The sequence below is a fragment of the Gadus morhua genome, chromosome 7 (assembly GCF_902167405.1).
Source record: "Gadus morhua chromosome 7, gadMor3.0, whole genome shotgun sequence".
Lineage (NCBI taxonomy): Eukaryota > Metazoa > Chordata > Actinopteri > Gadiformes > Gadidae > Gadus > Gadus morhua.
This window is the reverse complement of record NC_044054.1, coordinates 2,391,226-2,407,493: the sequence shown is the minus strand read 5'-3', so window position 1 is coordinate 2,407,493 and position 16,268 is coordinate 2,391,226. Positions and strand designations below refer to the sequence as shown.

At 41.4% G+C, this 16,268-nt stretch overlaps 1 protein-coding gene across 1 annotated transcript in view; it reads right to left on the bottom strand.

Moving 5' to 3' along the window:
* Positions 1-14,363, bottom strand: part of LOC115546652 (NACHT, LRR and PYD domains-containing protein 12-like) — a gene marked incomplete at its 5' end in the record, with an annotated part of 34,020 nt that extends 19,657 nt beyond the window's left edge. Inside the window, 4 exons of the mRNA XM_030360286.1 lie at positions 4,645-4,818; positions 7,691-7,864; positions 8,901-9,074; positions 12,505-14,363. Coding sequence (XP_030216146.1) covers positions 4,645-4,818; positions 7,691-7,864; positions 8,901-9,074; positions 12,505-14,363 — 2,381 coding nt within the window. The remainder of the gene's footprint in view (positions 1-4,644; positions 4,819-7,690; positions 7,865-8,900; positions 9,075-12,504) is intronic.
* Positions 14,364-16,268: the final 1,905 nt, after the last annotated feature.

Here is a 16,268-nt window from a genome sequence, read left to right as displayed (position 1 = left end):
TATCCCCTCCCGCACGCATTTTAGCAGCAAAATAATTCCAGAACTTTACGAAGTGACTAGGAGAGAAGTTGAAACTGACTTGAGACAAAGCCCCTTCGTTGCTCTTTCTACTGATGGCTGGACATCTAGAGCAACAACAAGCTACCTTACAGTGACTGTTCATTTCATATCAGATTGGGAGCTGAAAGGCTACGTGCTACAGACTCGTCCCATTTACGAGAGCCATACAAGTGAGCATCTGGCACGAGAGCTAATGCAAGCAGTCAAAGAATGGAACCTAGGGAGATAAAACGCCTCTATTCCCGTTACTACAGACAATGCCCCCAACATTGTGAATGCCATCCGTGACACAGATGCCTTTGGGCCACACATTGGATGTTTTGCCCACATACTAAACCTTGCAGCCAAGAAAGCTGTAGCTCTAAATGCAGCGTCACGCCTTCTAGGGAAGGTCAGGAGAGTAGTGACATTTTTCCACAAAAGCACCACTGCGGCTGAATTTTTTACCCAGAAGCAAGCGATGCTCAATATACCACAGCACAAGCTAATTCATGATGTTACAACCAGGTGGAACACAGCACATGACATGCTGGAAAGATATGTGGAGCAGCAACCTGCCATATTTTCTGCAATGGTAGACAAGTCTGTGAAAAAGAGTGGCAAAGACATAGCCATGCTCACTGATAATGAGCTGAAGCTGGCCGAAGACCTCATACATTTGCTTGATCCGTTGAAAAAGATGACCACTCTGATGAGCAGTGAATCAACTCCAACTTCTTCAATGATTCTCCCACTTAAGACAATGACTCTAAAATCCATGACACTAGATGCACAGGACAGTCCAACTATCAGGGAAGCAAAGCTGGCCATCACAAAGGACTTGGAGAAAAGATATACACACCCAGATCTACTAGACTACCTGCACAGGGCTACAATCCTTGACCCCAGGTTCAAGTCATTACCTTTTCTTGATGAAGCTGCCTGTGACCAAGTCTACACGGACCTCATAACAGAAATTGTGGGGCACGGACATCAGGTATTTGGTTTTCTTTAAATATGATCATAATGTGCTTTACATAATAATAATAATAATAATAATTATTATTATTATTATTATTTCTGTATTTATTCTTGCAGTTTGAAGCAGTACAAGCAGGACCATCCACAGAGGCAGAGCAACCATCACCAATATCCCCTCCTCAAAAGAAGACAGCCATGTCAGAGCTACTTGGGGATCTTTTCAAAACAACAGAGGAACAGCAAACCAAATCACTCACCAAAACTATTGAGGAAGAGGTTTCCTTATACAAAGCAGCTGATTGCCTTCATGTGGATGGTGATCCTTTTCAGTGGTGGAAAATAAATCAGTTCAAATTTCCCCAGATCTCAAAGCATGCACTTAAGTATCTCTGTGTCCCTGGAACCTCTGTTGCAAGTGAGAGAGTTTTCCCCACTGCAGGTGATATTGTGACTGCAAGTCGTTCTCGTCTTGCCCCAGAGAATGTTGACAGGCTTGTCTTTTTACAGAAGAACCTCAAACTAAAGGAATAGATTTTTACAGGGTGCTAACTTGATATTGCACTTTGTGGCAAGTTTACATTTTATGCTACCTGTTTGTATCAGAGGGCTAGCATTTCCTGTAAGACTGCAGGTAACAATAAGGTTCAATATTCTAATATTTTGGATGCTGCACTTTATGTTGTTAATGTTTACATTTTTAAATGACCTGTTCATTACAGGGGTCAGGGCAGGCACTCCCCTGAAGTGTGCTATAACAATGTTGCCAAACTATCCTGACTGGATGCTGCACTTTACTATGTTTATATTTGATATGGTTTCAATGTAATCAAATATCTATTTGATACTGCACATTACAGTACCACCTCACCAATTATTGACAGAGGACAAGTTGGGCAATTGTCCGCCTATTTCTTTGATACATTTTTAGATTTATATCTAATTGTTTGTTGTTGTTTGTTCTCTTGTTCTTTGAGGGTGTATTTATAACAGTTAAGTATTTTATTTAAGTGCGTGAATGACAATGTTTGTTGTTTGAGTTTACTGAATAATGTTAATGTTTACATTTCATGTTACTTGACAGTAGCCTACTGTATACTGCACTTTACTATATTTAATATTGCCTGTTTTTGACAGAAGGCAAGAATAGTGTTCCTTGTTTAAAATAAATTTTGTGATTTGACTTCATCTGTGCCTTTTTTACATTTAATATTTTCTCTGCAAGTGTGAGTAGAAGCACCTTGTGAATTTGAAATAGAAAAGACAAATATAACCTACTGCATGTTAGAGCCAGGATAATATTGATACATCGAAATCGAACCGTTACCGTGGCCCCAAAACCGTGATACAAACCGAACCGTGGCCATACTGTACCGTTGCATCCCTAGCATATACTGATCAAAACAGGACGATACAAAAAAAGAGCCTATAGTGCAATTAAACGAATGCTTTGAACAAATGTCATTTGAACATAGCAGTCAGGCTACTGCTTCTTTGTTTTGAGCCAAAGAAAAAAGTTGTAATAAAAGAATTGCGTTAATCGCGCGATAATTTTTTTAACGCCGTTAAAATTGGTTTGCGTTAACGCTGTTAATAACGCGTTTAACTGACAGCTCAAACATAATGGCTCCCTCATCGACACACACGCAGGTAAGAACGTGCACGCACACACATTGCAGCGACACTAGCCCAGGTAAGACAATATGTTTTTAAACATAACTGCTCCGCCATCGACAAACCCGCCCAGGTAAGAACACACACGCACAGGGCCGGCCCAAGCCTTTCGGGGGCCCTAAGCAGAATTTGATATTGGGGCCCCCCCTCCCACCTAGCGGAGTCATTTGCGCTCGACGATTATTGACAAAAATGTCACACTACAATGATTTGACAATGAATTAATTGACATTATCAATTGTATTAATACTGAATTACGTAGATGTGATTTCCCGTATTTTTTATATGGCCAGCTGGAGAAGGGAAATTCCTAAATTTAAGCATATTCATAGCATTTTGCTTTTTGACTTATTGAGATGGTGACTTGGGCTTGGGCTTCAGTGCCCCTTGACCTCTTGGGCCTGGAAGGCTCATTCAGTTGCTCTCATGCCAAAAATATTCTAGACTTTTGTCCCTTGATAGACCCCTGTATTATTATAGTCGTTATTTTCACCAAAACAGTCACCTTTTAACCTTAGAGGGCACTTAGATCACAGATTTATTTTAAACTTTCATATTCAAAGTGAAGCATCAAGTGTGGTTTACTGAAGTTAAATTGTAAAATAATTAAATACAACAGCATTTGTATTTTTTTTTTAAAGTATCAGTTTAATAAACAGATCTTTCAACAGATTTGTAAATGTGCAATCTTAAACTGAAATCAAAATACACAAACATTAATATTATCAATCAGGTCACTTGTTTAAGTTATTTAATATTATTATTATTATTATTTGTAATTATTTTTAATTATAATTTTTTTTTTCTGATAGGGGGCCCCCTGGCGGTCAGGAGGCCCCAAGCGCCCGCTTGTATCGCTTATGCCTCGGGCCGGCCCTGCACACGCACACACCAAAAGCGACATACTCGCCAAGGTAAGGAATACTCGCACACAACACAGCAACACACTAGCCCAGGTAAGAAATTATGTTTTTATAAATAATGGCTCCGCCGTCGACAAACTCTCCCAGGTAACACGTTCTGTCTATAGACTGTAGAAATTGCGATGAAAGAAAGGAAAAGAACATTTCTCGTTCATTTTGTCGTATGAAAAAACGTTAGATTCAAACATTGCACAGTCCGGCATATCAACACATAAGTGACGTGATCTTAAGGAAAGTGTCCCAGTGTCCCAGCGAAAACATGTCAATAAGACATTATGGTGAATTATGTCGATAGAGTCCACCACACGGCAACACTTTGTTGCTCAAATGTAATATTACCCCCCACCTTGAGCCTCCCGAAAGACTGTCTTTACACTCCTCCCCCTTGCGGACTGTTTTAGTTGTTTTATTTTTCTTATGTTTTGTGTGTATGCTATGCGTGACTGTAGGCTATTGCTGCCTGTATTGGCCAGGACACTGGAAAAGATGTTTAATCTCAATGAGGCAACAGTAGTTGCCTTGCATTTTTAAATGTGAATGCACATTTTTTATCCCTGATTAACAGTAAAAGCTATTTAATAATTGATTTGCATGCATAGTATACTACACTTTCCACTTTCCCCTACCATAAATTGACTAATTTCATAATGTAATCAAATGCTCACATGCTAGCTGCTTTCAGACAAACGTGTAAGTCCTGATATTTTCCTGATGGGCCGTATGTGTGAGCAACATATCCTGACATTTGTACCCTGAAAATCTCCTGAATAATAATACCCCAGGTAGTATTTTCTCCATAGGAAATGTAAATTACCTTATACGTGAATGGGTTAGAAAGTCTGCATTTCTCACACCACTTCAGTGGGCGTGTTGATGACGATTCTGCATGTCATTGAGTGGCCCCTAAATGATGATCAGCCTGTTGCCTTTTGTATATTTTATATACAAAAAATATAATATATATTTTACTTAACTTAGGACTGTTAACTTCCTCTGATGTGGAACTCTTTGACCATTGAGTAAAACTGACCTGAGAGTTTCCAGGCTACAGTGTGGACTCCCCAGTCCAGCAGAGAGCAGCTGCACTCCTGAATCCTGCAGATCATTGGTACTCAGGTCCAGCTCTCTCAGACTAGCGGAGTTGGAGCTAAGAAGAGAGGCCAGAGCTTCACTGCTTCTCTCTGACAGCTGACAGCGATGCAGCCTTCACACGCAATAAAAAGAACATGTTAGGAACTGTGTGTAATTTTCAATTTGTAATTTGTTAGTAGATATGTTTTATTATTTGACTAAATGTGTGTAAAGCAGATTTTCAAAATATGACTTATTTAGAGGTCAAATAACTAAAGCTCCTGAAAATGTCCATAAAATGCCAAGTTCTAAGAAGAATCTGATATGAATCTGTTCACATGAATAGACACAGATGGACACAGATGGATGGTTCGTGAGCAAGAACATGCTCACGTCTAATAAAGGTATCGAAAAAAAGTAATTGGCACCAGTAGAAGACGTGTCTTGAGCCCTGAGAGGACATATGCAAATTATTTATTTAGACCAGTTAATTTCCGTGAGGTAAATCTGTTCAATGTCCTCTGATGTAGAACGTGTGGTGTAACCGTTTGAGATATTGAGTATAACTGACCTGAGAGTTTCCAGTGTATAGTGTGGACTCCCCAGTCCAGCAGAGAGTAGCTTCACTCCTGAATCCTCCAAATCATCGGTACTCAAGTCCAACTCTCTCAGACTAGAGGAGTTAGAGCTGAGAACTGAGGCCAGAGCTTCACAGCATCTCTCTGACAGATTACAGCGATTCAGCCTTAAAATAAACAGCAAACATAACATTTTAGGAACTGTGATTCATTTTTTTATTGAAATTTGTCATAAGAAATGGTTTATTAGTTTACCTAAATGTCAATACAGTAGATCTTTAAAATATGACTTACTTAGAGGTCAGATAACTAAAGATTTTATATAACTCCTTAAAATGTCCCTAAAAAGAGCCAGTTCTAAGAAGAATCTGTTATTTAACTTTTCTAAAGAATTCTAAAGTCCACCCTACTGTCTGACTACATGGTTCTGAGTAGAATAGTAATGTAATAAAACATACACCTTGTACCATCATTAACCAACTGAATCCGACATACACCTTTTTCTTCTCATGGCAACACAACGAGGGTGAGATGGAGGTCTTGTGTTTGATAAGATGAGTGGTAATGGCACTGCGATGCACGCAGACTGCCAAGGTCTAGTTCAGTGCTGAGTTAAAGCACGGCTGTATTGCGGCCACGGTGTGATTGCTCTATTAGGAGACACGACCCACTTAAGTTCCCATGAAGACACTCTGCTTTGATCAGAAAACTAAAACACTTTATGCAACGTTTCAATGAAATCTCACAGCAGCACTAGCGTTATTGAAGAGCATGTGAAGAAATGCACTATTCGGGATGACCCAGGGAAGATAAATCCTTATTAGAGTATATTATCTAATCAACAGCTGGTTTTCAGTAGGTATTTGATTGACGAGGAGGAGGAGGAGGAGGAGGAGGAGGAGGAGGAGTAGTAGTAGGAGGAGGAGGAGGATGAAGACTTTGTTGGTGAGGAAAGAGATGTCGAGGCGCTGGCGGTTAAAACAGAAAAGTAATGTAATCAAAACATTAACAACTTATTAAAAGTGAGTGTATCTGTTCACATTAATGGACAGAGATGGATGGTACTTGACCAATGACATTCCCACGTCTAATAAAGATCTGAGACCACCTTTTTTAGGGTGCCACCAAATGAAAAAGTAATTAGCACCAGTAGAAAATGTGTCTCGAGCCCTTACAGGACATATTCTATATATTTATTTAGACCTGTTAACTTTCTGGAGGTAAATCTGTCCAATGTCCTCTGATGTAGAACGTGTGGTGTAACTGTTTGAGATATTGAGTGAAACTGACCTGAGAGTTTTCAGTGTACAGTGTGGACTCCCCATTCCAGCAGAGAGCAGCTTCACTCCTGAAGCCTGCAGATCATTGGTACTCAGGTCCAGCTCTCTCAGACTAGAGGAGTTGGAGCTGAGAACTGAGGCCAGAGCTTCACAGCATCTCTCTGACAGATTACAGCAATTCAGCCTTCACACAAACAGCAAACACAACCTGTTAGGAACTGTGATTTTTTTTTGTTTTTAAATTTGTCATAAGACATATTTTATTAGTTTAACTAAATGTCAATACAGTAGATCTTTGAGTGAAACTGACCTGAGAGTTTCCAGTGTACATCATTAACAAACGGAATACAACGTACACCTTTTACTCTCATGGCAACACAAATAGAGTGAGATGGAGGTCTTGTGTTTGATAAGATGAGAAGTAATTGCACTGCGATGCGCGCAGACTGCCAAGGTTTAGTTCAGTGCTGAGTTAAAGTGCGGCTGTATTGGGGCGCTGGTGTGATCGCTCTATTAGGATACAGGACCCACTTGAGTTCCTATGAAGACATTCTGCTTTGATCAGAAAACGAAAACACTGGTTTGTAATTTGTCCAAAGTTTCAATGAAATGTCACAGCAGCACTTGCGCTTTTCAAGAGCATGTGAAGGAATGCACCATTCTGGATTACTCAGAGAAGATGAATCCTTATTGGAGTATATTATCCAATCATCAGCTGGTTATTATTAGTAGGTATTTGATTGAGGAGGAGGAGGAGGAGGAGGAGGAGGACGAGGAGGAGGATGAAGAGTTTGATGGGGAGGAAAGAGATGTCAAGGCGCTGGCGGTGAAAACAGAAAAAGACCCCCTATGCTATCAAAACATTAAAAACTCATTAAAATTGAGTGAATCTGTTCAAATGAATGGACACAGATGGATGTTACATGACCAAGGACATTCTCACGTCTAATAAAGGGCTGCGACCACATTTGTTAGGGTGCCACCAATTAAAAAGTATTTGGCACCAGTAGAAAATGTGTCTTGAGCCCTGAGAGGACATATTCTACTCATTTATTTAGACCTGTTAACATTCTGTAGGTAAATCTGTTCAATGTCCTCCGATGTAGAAGTTGTGGTGTAACTGTTTGAGATATTGAGTAAAACTGACCTGAGAGTTTCCAGTGTACAGTGTGGACTCCCCAGTCCAGCAGAGAGCAGCCTCACTCCTGAATCCTGCAGATCATTGGTACTCAGGTCCAGCTCTCTCAGACCAGAGGAGTTGGAGCTGAGCACTGAGGCCAGAGCTTCACAGCATCTCTCTGACAGATGACAGCCATCAAGCCTTCACAAAAACAATAAACACAACATGTGAGGAACTGTGATTATTTCTTATTTGGCAATTTGTCATAAGACATGTTTTATTCGTTTAACTAAATGTCAATACAGTAGATCATAAAAGTAGGACTAACTTAGAGGTCAGATAACTAAAGATTTAACTTAACTCCTGAAAATGTCCCTTAAAAGAGCCAGTTCTAAGAAGAATCCGTTATTTAACTTTACTAAACAACTCTAAAGTCCACCCTGCTGTCTGACTACATGGTTCTGATTAGAATAGGAATGTAATATTACACACACCTTCTACCATCATCAAAAAACTAAATCCAACATACACCTTTTACTCTCATTGCAACACAAATAGAGTGCGATTAGGTCTTGGTTTGATAAATTGAGAGGTAATGCCGCAGCGATGCACACAGACTGCCAAGGTTTAGTTCAGTGCTGAGTTAAAGCACGGCTGTATTGCAGCGCCGGTGTGATCGCTCTATTCGGAGACATGACCCACTTAAGTTCCCATTAGGACACTCTGCTTTGATCAGAAAACTAAAACACTGGTTTGTACTATGTGTAAAGTATTAATAAAGTCACAGCAGCACTAGCTCTATTCAAGAGCATGTGAAGAAATACACAATTCTGGATGACCCAGAGAAGAAAATAAATCCTTGTTGGAGGATATTATACAATCAGCAGCTGGTTATTATTAGTAGGTATTTGATTGAGGAGGAGGATAAAGAGTTGGTTGGTGAGGAAAGAGATGTCGAGGCGCTGGCGGTAAAAACAGAAAAAGACCCTCTATGCAATCAAAACATTAACAACAGATTAAAAGTGGGTGAATTTGTTAACATGAATGGACACAGATGGATGGTATTTCACCAAGGAAATTCTCACGTCTAATAAAGGGCTGTGACCACATTTGTAAGGGTGTCACCAAATTGACCTATTCTACTCATTTATTTAAACCTGTTAACCTTTCTGGAGGTAAATCTCTCCTCTGATGTGGAACTTGTGGTGTAACTGTCTGACCATTGGGTAAAACTGACCTGAGAGTTTCCAGTGTACAGTGTGGACTCCCCAGTCCAGCACATAACAGCTTCACTCCTGAATCCTGCAGATCATTGGTACTCAGGTCCAGCTCTCTCAGACTAGAGGAGTTGGAGCTGAGAACTGAGGCCAGAGCTTCACAGCATCTCTCTGACAGATGACAGCCATTCAGCCTTCACAATAAACACAATATGTTAGGAACTGTAAATAAAATTACCTACACCTTTTACTTTAAACTTAATGAAGGACAAGTGTATCAACAATAACAATAACAATAACATTATAGCGGCCAATAACGTAATAACTTCCAATACTTTAATACCGGAGGGTGCGGTTCGGTTCGGTTGCAAAGGTGCGGCTTGCGTGACCCGGACTGAGACGTACTCGTCTTGCACTCGTCTCACAGTACTCCTCCGTTGGGGTACTGAGACGCCTGAAAGGGTGCCGGCAAGTTCGAGCTACACACACCCTCCGTTGATTGGTCGAGAGAATCAACACTTCCAGGCGACACGGGGATAAAAGGTATTATTCCGAACAATGGACATGTAGCGCAAAACTTTAACATGGGCAAGCAAGGAGGTGGAGACGTTCCTCCGCATTCTTGTGGAGGAAGATGTGCAGAGGGAGTTTGATGGAGCATTTTTTATTGTTTTTATTTCATTTATTGATTATATTGAACAGGCTACACTGAGTCGGGCTGCTATGATGTTTACGTAGCTCCCTTGGCCATCGAAATCCGGCCTACCATAAGGGTACTGTCGGCAGTGGAAACGCAACCTCGGAACTGAGCTGGGCTATACCGCCCCATCACTACCACTACCCTCCGGTGGAAATGCGCCATTAGAGTTACACATAAATCAAAAATCACTCTTTGCTCCTTTAAGGGATCCTTTGGAGGGGTTATGAGGGTGGAGGGGTAAATGTAAGGTCAGATTATGAAGTGTGTGATGCAAGATGCAATAATAAGGCTAAGTGTGACAGTTTCTCTCTGAAAAATAAATAAAATGATACCTCAGATAATACATTATTGGCTCAGTTATTACATTTTCAAGGTTTTTTTTTAATCCAAGGCCAATAAATTAATAGCCAGCCAATAACGTGATAAGTTATTAAATTATAGGCAAAAAGTTATTACATTATTGGCTCAACAACTTTATTACATTATTAGCAAGTTATTATGTTATTGGCTTTATTAAATTTAAATGAATACGCTATTGGCAGTTATTACGTTTTTTGCCGTTATTTCGCTATTGGTTGCTAGCCTGGCTCCGCCCGCATAAGTACTTCCGCTCAATTTGAATTTCCCTTCAGTACTAGGTCTGGACCTGCTGTATGTAATTTGGTTTTCTGGGGCCGCCATAGCGGCGCCCAATCAGCGAACAGAGGGCGTGTCTGAGAACAATGACGATGGCGTGTTGTCAACGATTAGACCCAGCTTCGAAAGTTGACTGCATACATCATCTCTGGCCTTACTATAAAATATTGATTTACAATGTGCAATTTTTCCCTGATGAATTAGATTCGACGAACAAAACCTGCAGCTGTCGTTGACGGACATTTTCGTGCAGACGCGCAAGGTGTTTGGTTTGTGTACAACCTGCGCGTGATTCCCGGCGCATGACATACGTCACAACCGAACATTAGCGATTGGTTATGGCAGATCCAGAGTGGCACTGGGCAGATAAAATCATTTTAAACTTCAACAGACACCCGCCTTCAAGTGAGTTAACGTTTGTCAATTGATTAGGTCCAGACTCTCTGTACAAATGAAATGAAATGAAGTGAAGTACGAGAGTCTGGTAGAACCAGGCTAATTGGTTGCTACAACGTGTTAAAAGTTGTAATAAGATGTTTAATTAATTGAACTACCTTAGATCCTTAAATGTTAATTTAATAATCTGTGTAACTTTTACTTTTCACAGAATTAAGTTATTGTCTTCATCTTTATTAGAAAAGTGGGTTAGTGCGTTTGTTGTAATACATATTATTAGTGAAACTAAAGATATGTTTTGTTAGTTATAACTTATACTAGACGTTTCGCGCGTGTGTTGGGTGCGCTCAACCTCTAGTTGTAATTAAACCCATAGGAATAATGGGCAAACCCCAGTCGATAATGTAAGATATTTCTGAGCGCATAATATAATAACAATTTGCCTATGACTTTACGACGTAAAACATTCGTTCACCACAAATGACTCTTAATAGCAGGAACATAATGCCGTACCTGGGCGAGTGTCTCCGCGGTGTGTGCGCGTGCGTGTGTGTTCTAATCATGCAATCCATTTGGATGGTATGCTGGTACGTGCAAGTTGTAAGTTGCAAATCTCCCAGCTTTCTTGCAGCACCTCCCCTTTTGGTCGTAGTATATTTCCAGTTTCTCATTAGCTAGACATTGTTATTGTTAGCTACATTAGCCTCTTTATTTAGCCATGTTGAAATCAAACAACACAGCTTTGCATTGTATTGCATGCACAGCAAGACCGTACAATGCATGAATTAGTGACCAGCATAAAGTAATGTAATCAAGTGTGTACAAGCATTTAAAATCTACATTAAAATTACCATTGTGATACAAATACAAAGAAAATAAATATCTTTATGGGCGCAGCCATTTTTGTTGACGAGTAGTGCGTTCTGCCTCACTGAACTCGCTCTACTTTCAAAGCGACGAGATACTACGAACAAAAGGGGGCGTACCTAGCGAAATGCCGCAAGAAAGCTGCAAGATTTGCGATTTAAAACTTCTACGTACCGGAGTACCATCCAAATGGATTACAGCATAACCTGCGTGTGTTTCGATGGCGGAGCCGTTATGTTTAAGGGCAAGTGTTGCTGCGGTGTGTGCACGTGCATATGTGTTCTTACTAGCGCTGTGTCGATGGGGGAGCCGTTATGTTTGAAAACATAATGTCTTAGCTCGGCGAGTGTGTTGTTGCTTTTGACGTATGTTGTGTGTGTGCATGGGCGGGCGTGTGTGTGTCGCTGCGATTGTCTTCACAGGCGGTGTGTGTGCGTGCGTGTGTGAGTGTGTGTTAGCTCATCCGTGTATGTGTCGCTGCGATTGTCTTGACAGGCGGTGTGTGCGCGTGCGTGTATGTGTGCGTGTGTGCGCTTCCCTGTATGTATCGCTGCCTTCGTCTTGACGAGCGGTGTGTGCGCGTGCGTGTGTGAGCGTGTGTTAGCTCATCCGTGTATGTGTCGCTGCGATTGTCTTGACAGGCGGTGTGTGCGCGTGCGTGTTTGTGTGCGTGTGGCGCTTCCCTGTATATGTCGCTGCCTTCGCCTTGACGTACGGTGTGGGTGCGAGTGTGTATGTGTGTGTGTGTGCGTGTATGTGTGTGTGTGCATTTCCAGGTATGTCTGTGCGCATGTGCATGGTGTGCGGTGTGTGTATGCGGTGTGTATGTGCGTGCTGTATGTATGTATGTATGTATGTATGTATGTTCGCCCTTGCAGATTGTGTGTGAGAGCTGCAAGCTGCTTGGCACATGCGCACATTGAGTAACTTGAATTACTGGTGAAGGGCCTGCTATTATAGTAGTAAGATATTCTACTATCGGGTATATTGTGTTGTGTATTGTCATACATTATGAGTGAACCTACAGGGATCTTTTGGAGGCTTTGATAACTGGCAGCAGCCGCAGAAGACCCTCCTCTGAAGCGGAGTATTTCTTCAGGTCAAACACGTCCAGCTCGACTTCTGATGACAGTAAAATGAAGACCAGAGCTGACCACTGAGCAGGAGAGACACGTGTTTTGAAGAGACTTCCTGATGTCAGGGACTGTTGGATCTCCTCCACTAGAGAACGGTCATTCAGCTCATTCAGACAGTGGAACATATTGATGCTTCTCTCTGGAGAGAGATCTCCATCAATCTTCATCTTGATGTAAGACACTGTTTTCTTCTTGGTTTGTGAGCCCCTTCCTGTCTGTTCTAGCAGATGTTGTTTAATCTGAGTGATCAGTGATCTACTCCCTGTCTGTCCCAGCAGACCTCGTAGGACAATCTGATTGGTCTCCAGAGAGAGGCCCAAGAGGAAGCGGAGGAACAAGTCCAGGTGTCCGTTCTCACTCTGTAAGGCCTTGTCCACAGCACTCTGGTAGAAGAGGAGGTGTTTATTTTTACCGGAGGTTGGCTGTTCTTCTGTGAGCAGATTGACCCCAGTGTTGATAAAGGACCCGAAGACATAAAGGGCAGCAAGATACTCCTGGATGCTCAAATGGACAAAGCAGAACACCTTGTCCTGGTACAGCCCACACTCCTCTTTAAAGATCTGTGTGAACACTCCTGAGTACACTGAGGCTGCTCTGATATTGATTTCACACTCTGCCAGGTCTGCCTCGTAGAAGATCAGGTTGCCTTTCTTCAGCTGGTTAAAAGCCAGTTTTCCCAGAGAAACAATGATCTCCCTGCTCTCTGAACTCCAGTGTGGATCTTTTTCAGATCTCCCATGGTACTTCCTGTCCCCCTGTATGGACTGAACCCTCAGGAAGTGACTGTACATCTGAGTCACGGTCTTGGGCATCTCTTCTCTATTCTGGGATGTTTTGAAAAGGTCCTCCAGAACTGTTGCAGTGATCCAACAGAAGACTGGGATGTGACACATGATGTGGAGGCTTCGTGATTTCCTGACGTGGGAGATGATTGTGCTGGCCAGCGTCTCCTCTCTGAATCTCTTCCTGAAGTAGTCCTCCTTCTGTGGGTCGGTGAACCCTCTCACCTCTGTCACCTGGTCAACACACTCAGCAGGGATCTGATTGGCTGCCGCAGGGCGTGTGGTTATCCAGATGCGAGCGGAGGGAAGCAGGTCGCCCCTGATGAGGTTTGTCAATAGCACTTCCACCGAGGTGGACTTTGTGACATCAGTCCAGATCGGGTCATTCTGGAAGTCCAGAGGAAGTCGACACTCATCCAGACCATCCAAGATGAAGACAACTTGGAACCGGTGGAATCTGCAGATTCCTGCTTCTTTGGTCTCAATAAAGAAGTGATGAAGCAGTTCCACCAAGCTAAACTCTTTCCCTTTCAGTAAATTCATCTCTCTGAAAGTGAGGAGAAATGTGAAGTGTATGTCGTGATTGTTTTTGCCTTCAGCCCAGTCCAGAGTGAACTTGTGTGTTAAGACAGTTTTACCAATGCCGGCCACTCCAGTTGTCATTATTGTCCTGATTTGATCTTGTCCATGTAAGGGTTTAAAGATGTCCTCACATCCGATTGGTGTTTCCTCCTTGGCTGGTTTCCTGGAAGGTTTTTCAATCAGTCTGACCTCATGTTCCTTGTTGACCTCTCCACTGCCTCTCTCTGTGATGAAGAGCTCTGTGTAGAAGTCATTCAGATCGGTTCGCTGTCCTGCTTTAGCGATTCCCTCAAACACACACCTGAACTTCTCCCTCAAATTAGACTTGATTTTTTGTTGGCAAGTGACAGCATCAGATCCTAAAAGAGGAAACAACAGAAGACATCAGCTAGTGGAAGGTGACATCAGTTGAACCAGGTCATTATTTCCTATTAAATTATCAACTTTCTGATATTTAGTGGCTTCATTACTTGTGGTCAGAGAAGCTGGTATTGACAAGGACTGCATGTTACAGATTCAAAATATTCAGGACTATTTCGATATTTTCACAGCAGTATGATTGGTCTAATGATAGAAGTGCAGTGTTTGTAATAACACTCTTTAAAAGAACAGCGTTAGGTAACGCCGTTATTTTTTCAGCAACGGGTAATCTAACTAATTACTGTTTCTGTCTTTACAACGCCGTTACCATTACTGTACGAAAAATGCAGTGCGTTACTATGAATTGATTGAATAAACTGCGTAATCCGAACGCACCCCTGGCTCCATACACAAACTGCTAGTGAGAAGCCTGTGTGGATTAACAACGAGATAAGTGATTATTTTTGGCTAAGGCAAAGTAATGTTTCATGGTAGCAAATCGGAGCCAGTGTTTTTCTACACAAGCTAGGACACACGCGTGACACACACCACACACACACACACACACACACACACACACACACACACACACACACACACACACTTTGATTTGATTTAATTAGCTGTAGAGTTAAAGACACTTTATATTGTTTAACTGATTACTTTTGTTACAAAGATAATATTTGAAGTGCAGGACAAACCTCTTTCTGTCTGTTGATGTGCAATAAATATCTAAGGTTATGTACAAGTACCTGTCTGTTCTACTCATTTCAACTGACTTGTGAAACTCCTCGGGAAAATCCATATAGCAACTTCTTCTTTGACAGTAATGCAAATAGTTACTTTCCCTGGTAAGTAGTTACATTTATGATAGAGTAATTAAGTTACTAACTCAGTTATTTTTTGGAACAAGTAGTGAGTAACTTTAACTAATAATTTCTTAAAGTAACGTTCCCAACACTGGTCAAGTGACTTGTTATGTTGATATAACGGCAGCCCTTCCTTATACAGTCCCCTTTAACTCGGTATTTACCCTGTAAATCTATTGTAAATCACAGTGTATTACTGGATAATTTCCACTGGTATTAAGAATATAAATACAGAGGAATTACCCAGTAAATATATGGTAAATCAAAGTGTATTACTGGGTAATTACCATGGGTATTAAGGAGGTAAATACAGAGGAATTACAGCTAAAGTACTAAGCACAACCTCCACTATTACCCATCAACTCAACTAAGTACTGTATAGTTGTAACTGTTTAAGGTTGGTATTAACTCAGATATTATTGTGTACTTCCTGGGAAATAAGGCATACAAGGTGTATGTTGCCAACAGTATTTCTCTCATAACTTTTTGTCATTATTAAAGAGAGGCCTGCGGTCTATAGCAACCACCATAGCAACCATGACGGTCAAGTGACTGGATGCAGCCCCGTTGAAAAAAATAGAATACCACCCTACACACTCAGGAGATTAGTGTTATTTAAATTATTATGACCATGAAGTCTTTATTTGCATGGGTTTACATTTCGTTCTGTGTAGCATGGAAAAATCAGGGAAACACTCCCATTCAGAATGCATTGGTTTACATTTCGTTCTTTGGAGCACGGTTATTTTTATTTATTTATTTTCAGTTTTTTAGGAGGTGCTTCAAAGATGCTAATTTTTCTTCAATAATCCAAAATCCAATGGAAAAACCCTTTGGCGTTTTGTCAAGGGAACCCAGGGCGACGGTCACTTCCGGGTTGGCCAACATACGTCATTCCTCCACCACTCTATACTGTAAAAACAAATGTTCAAGTTTAATGATAATGCATGAATTTATTCTTTATTCTGCCATAGAATTTATTTAAGGGGGGGGGGGGGGGGGGGGGGATGGTGGATCCAGATCTGTTACGGAGCATTTTAGCACCTCGGGCAACAGGCAG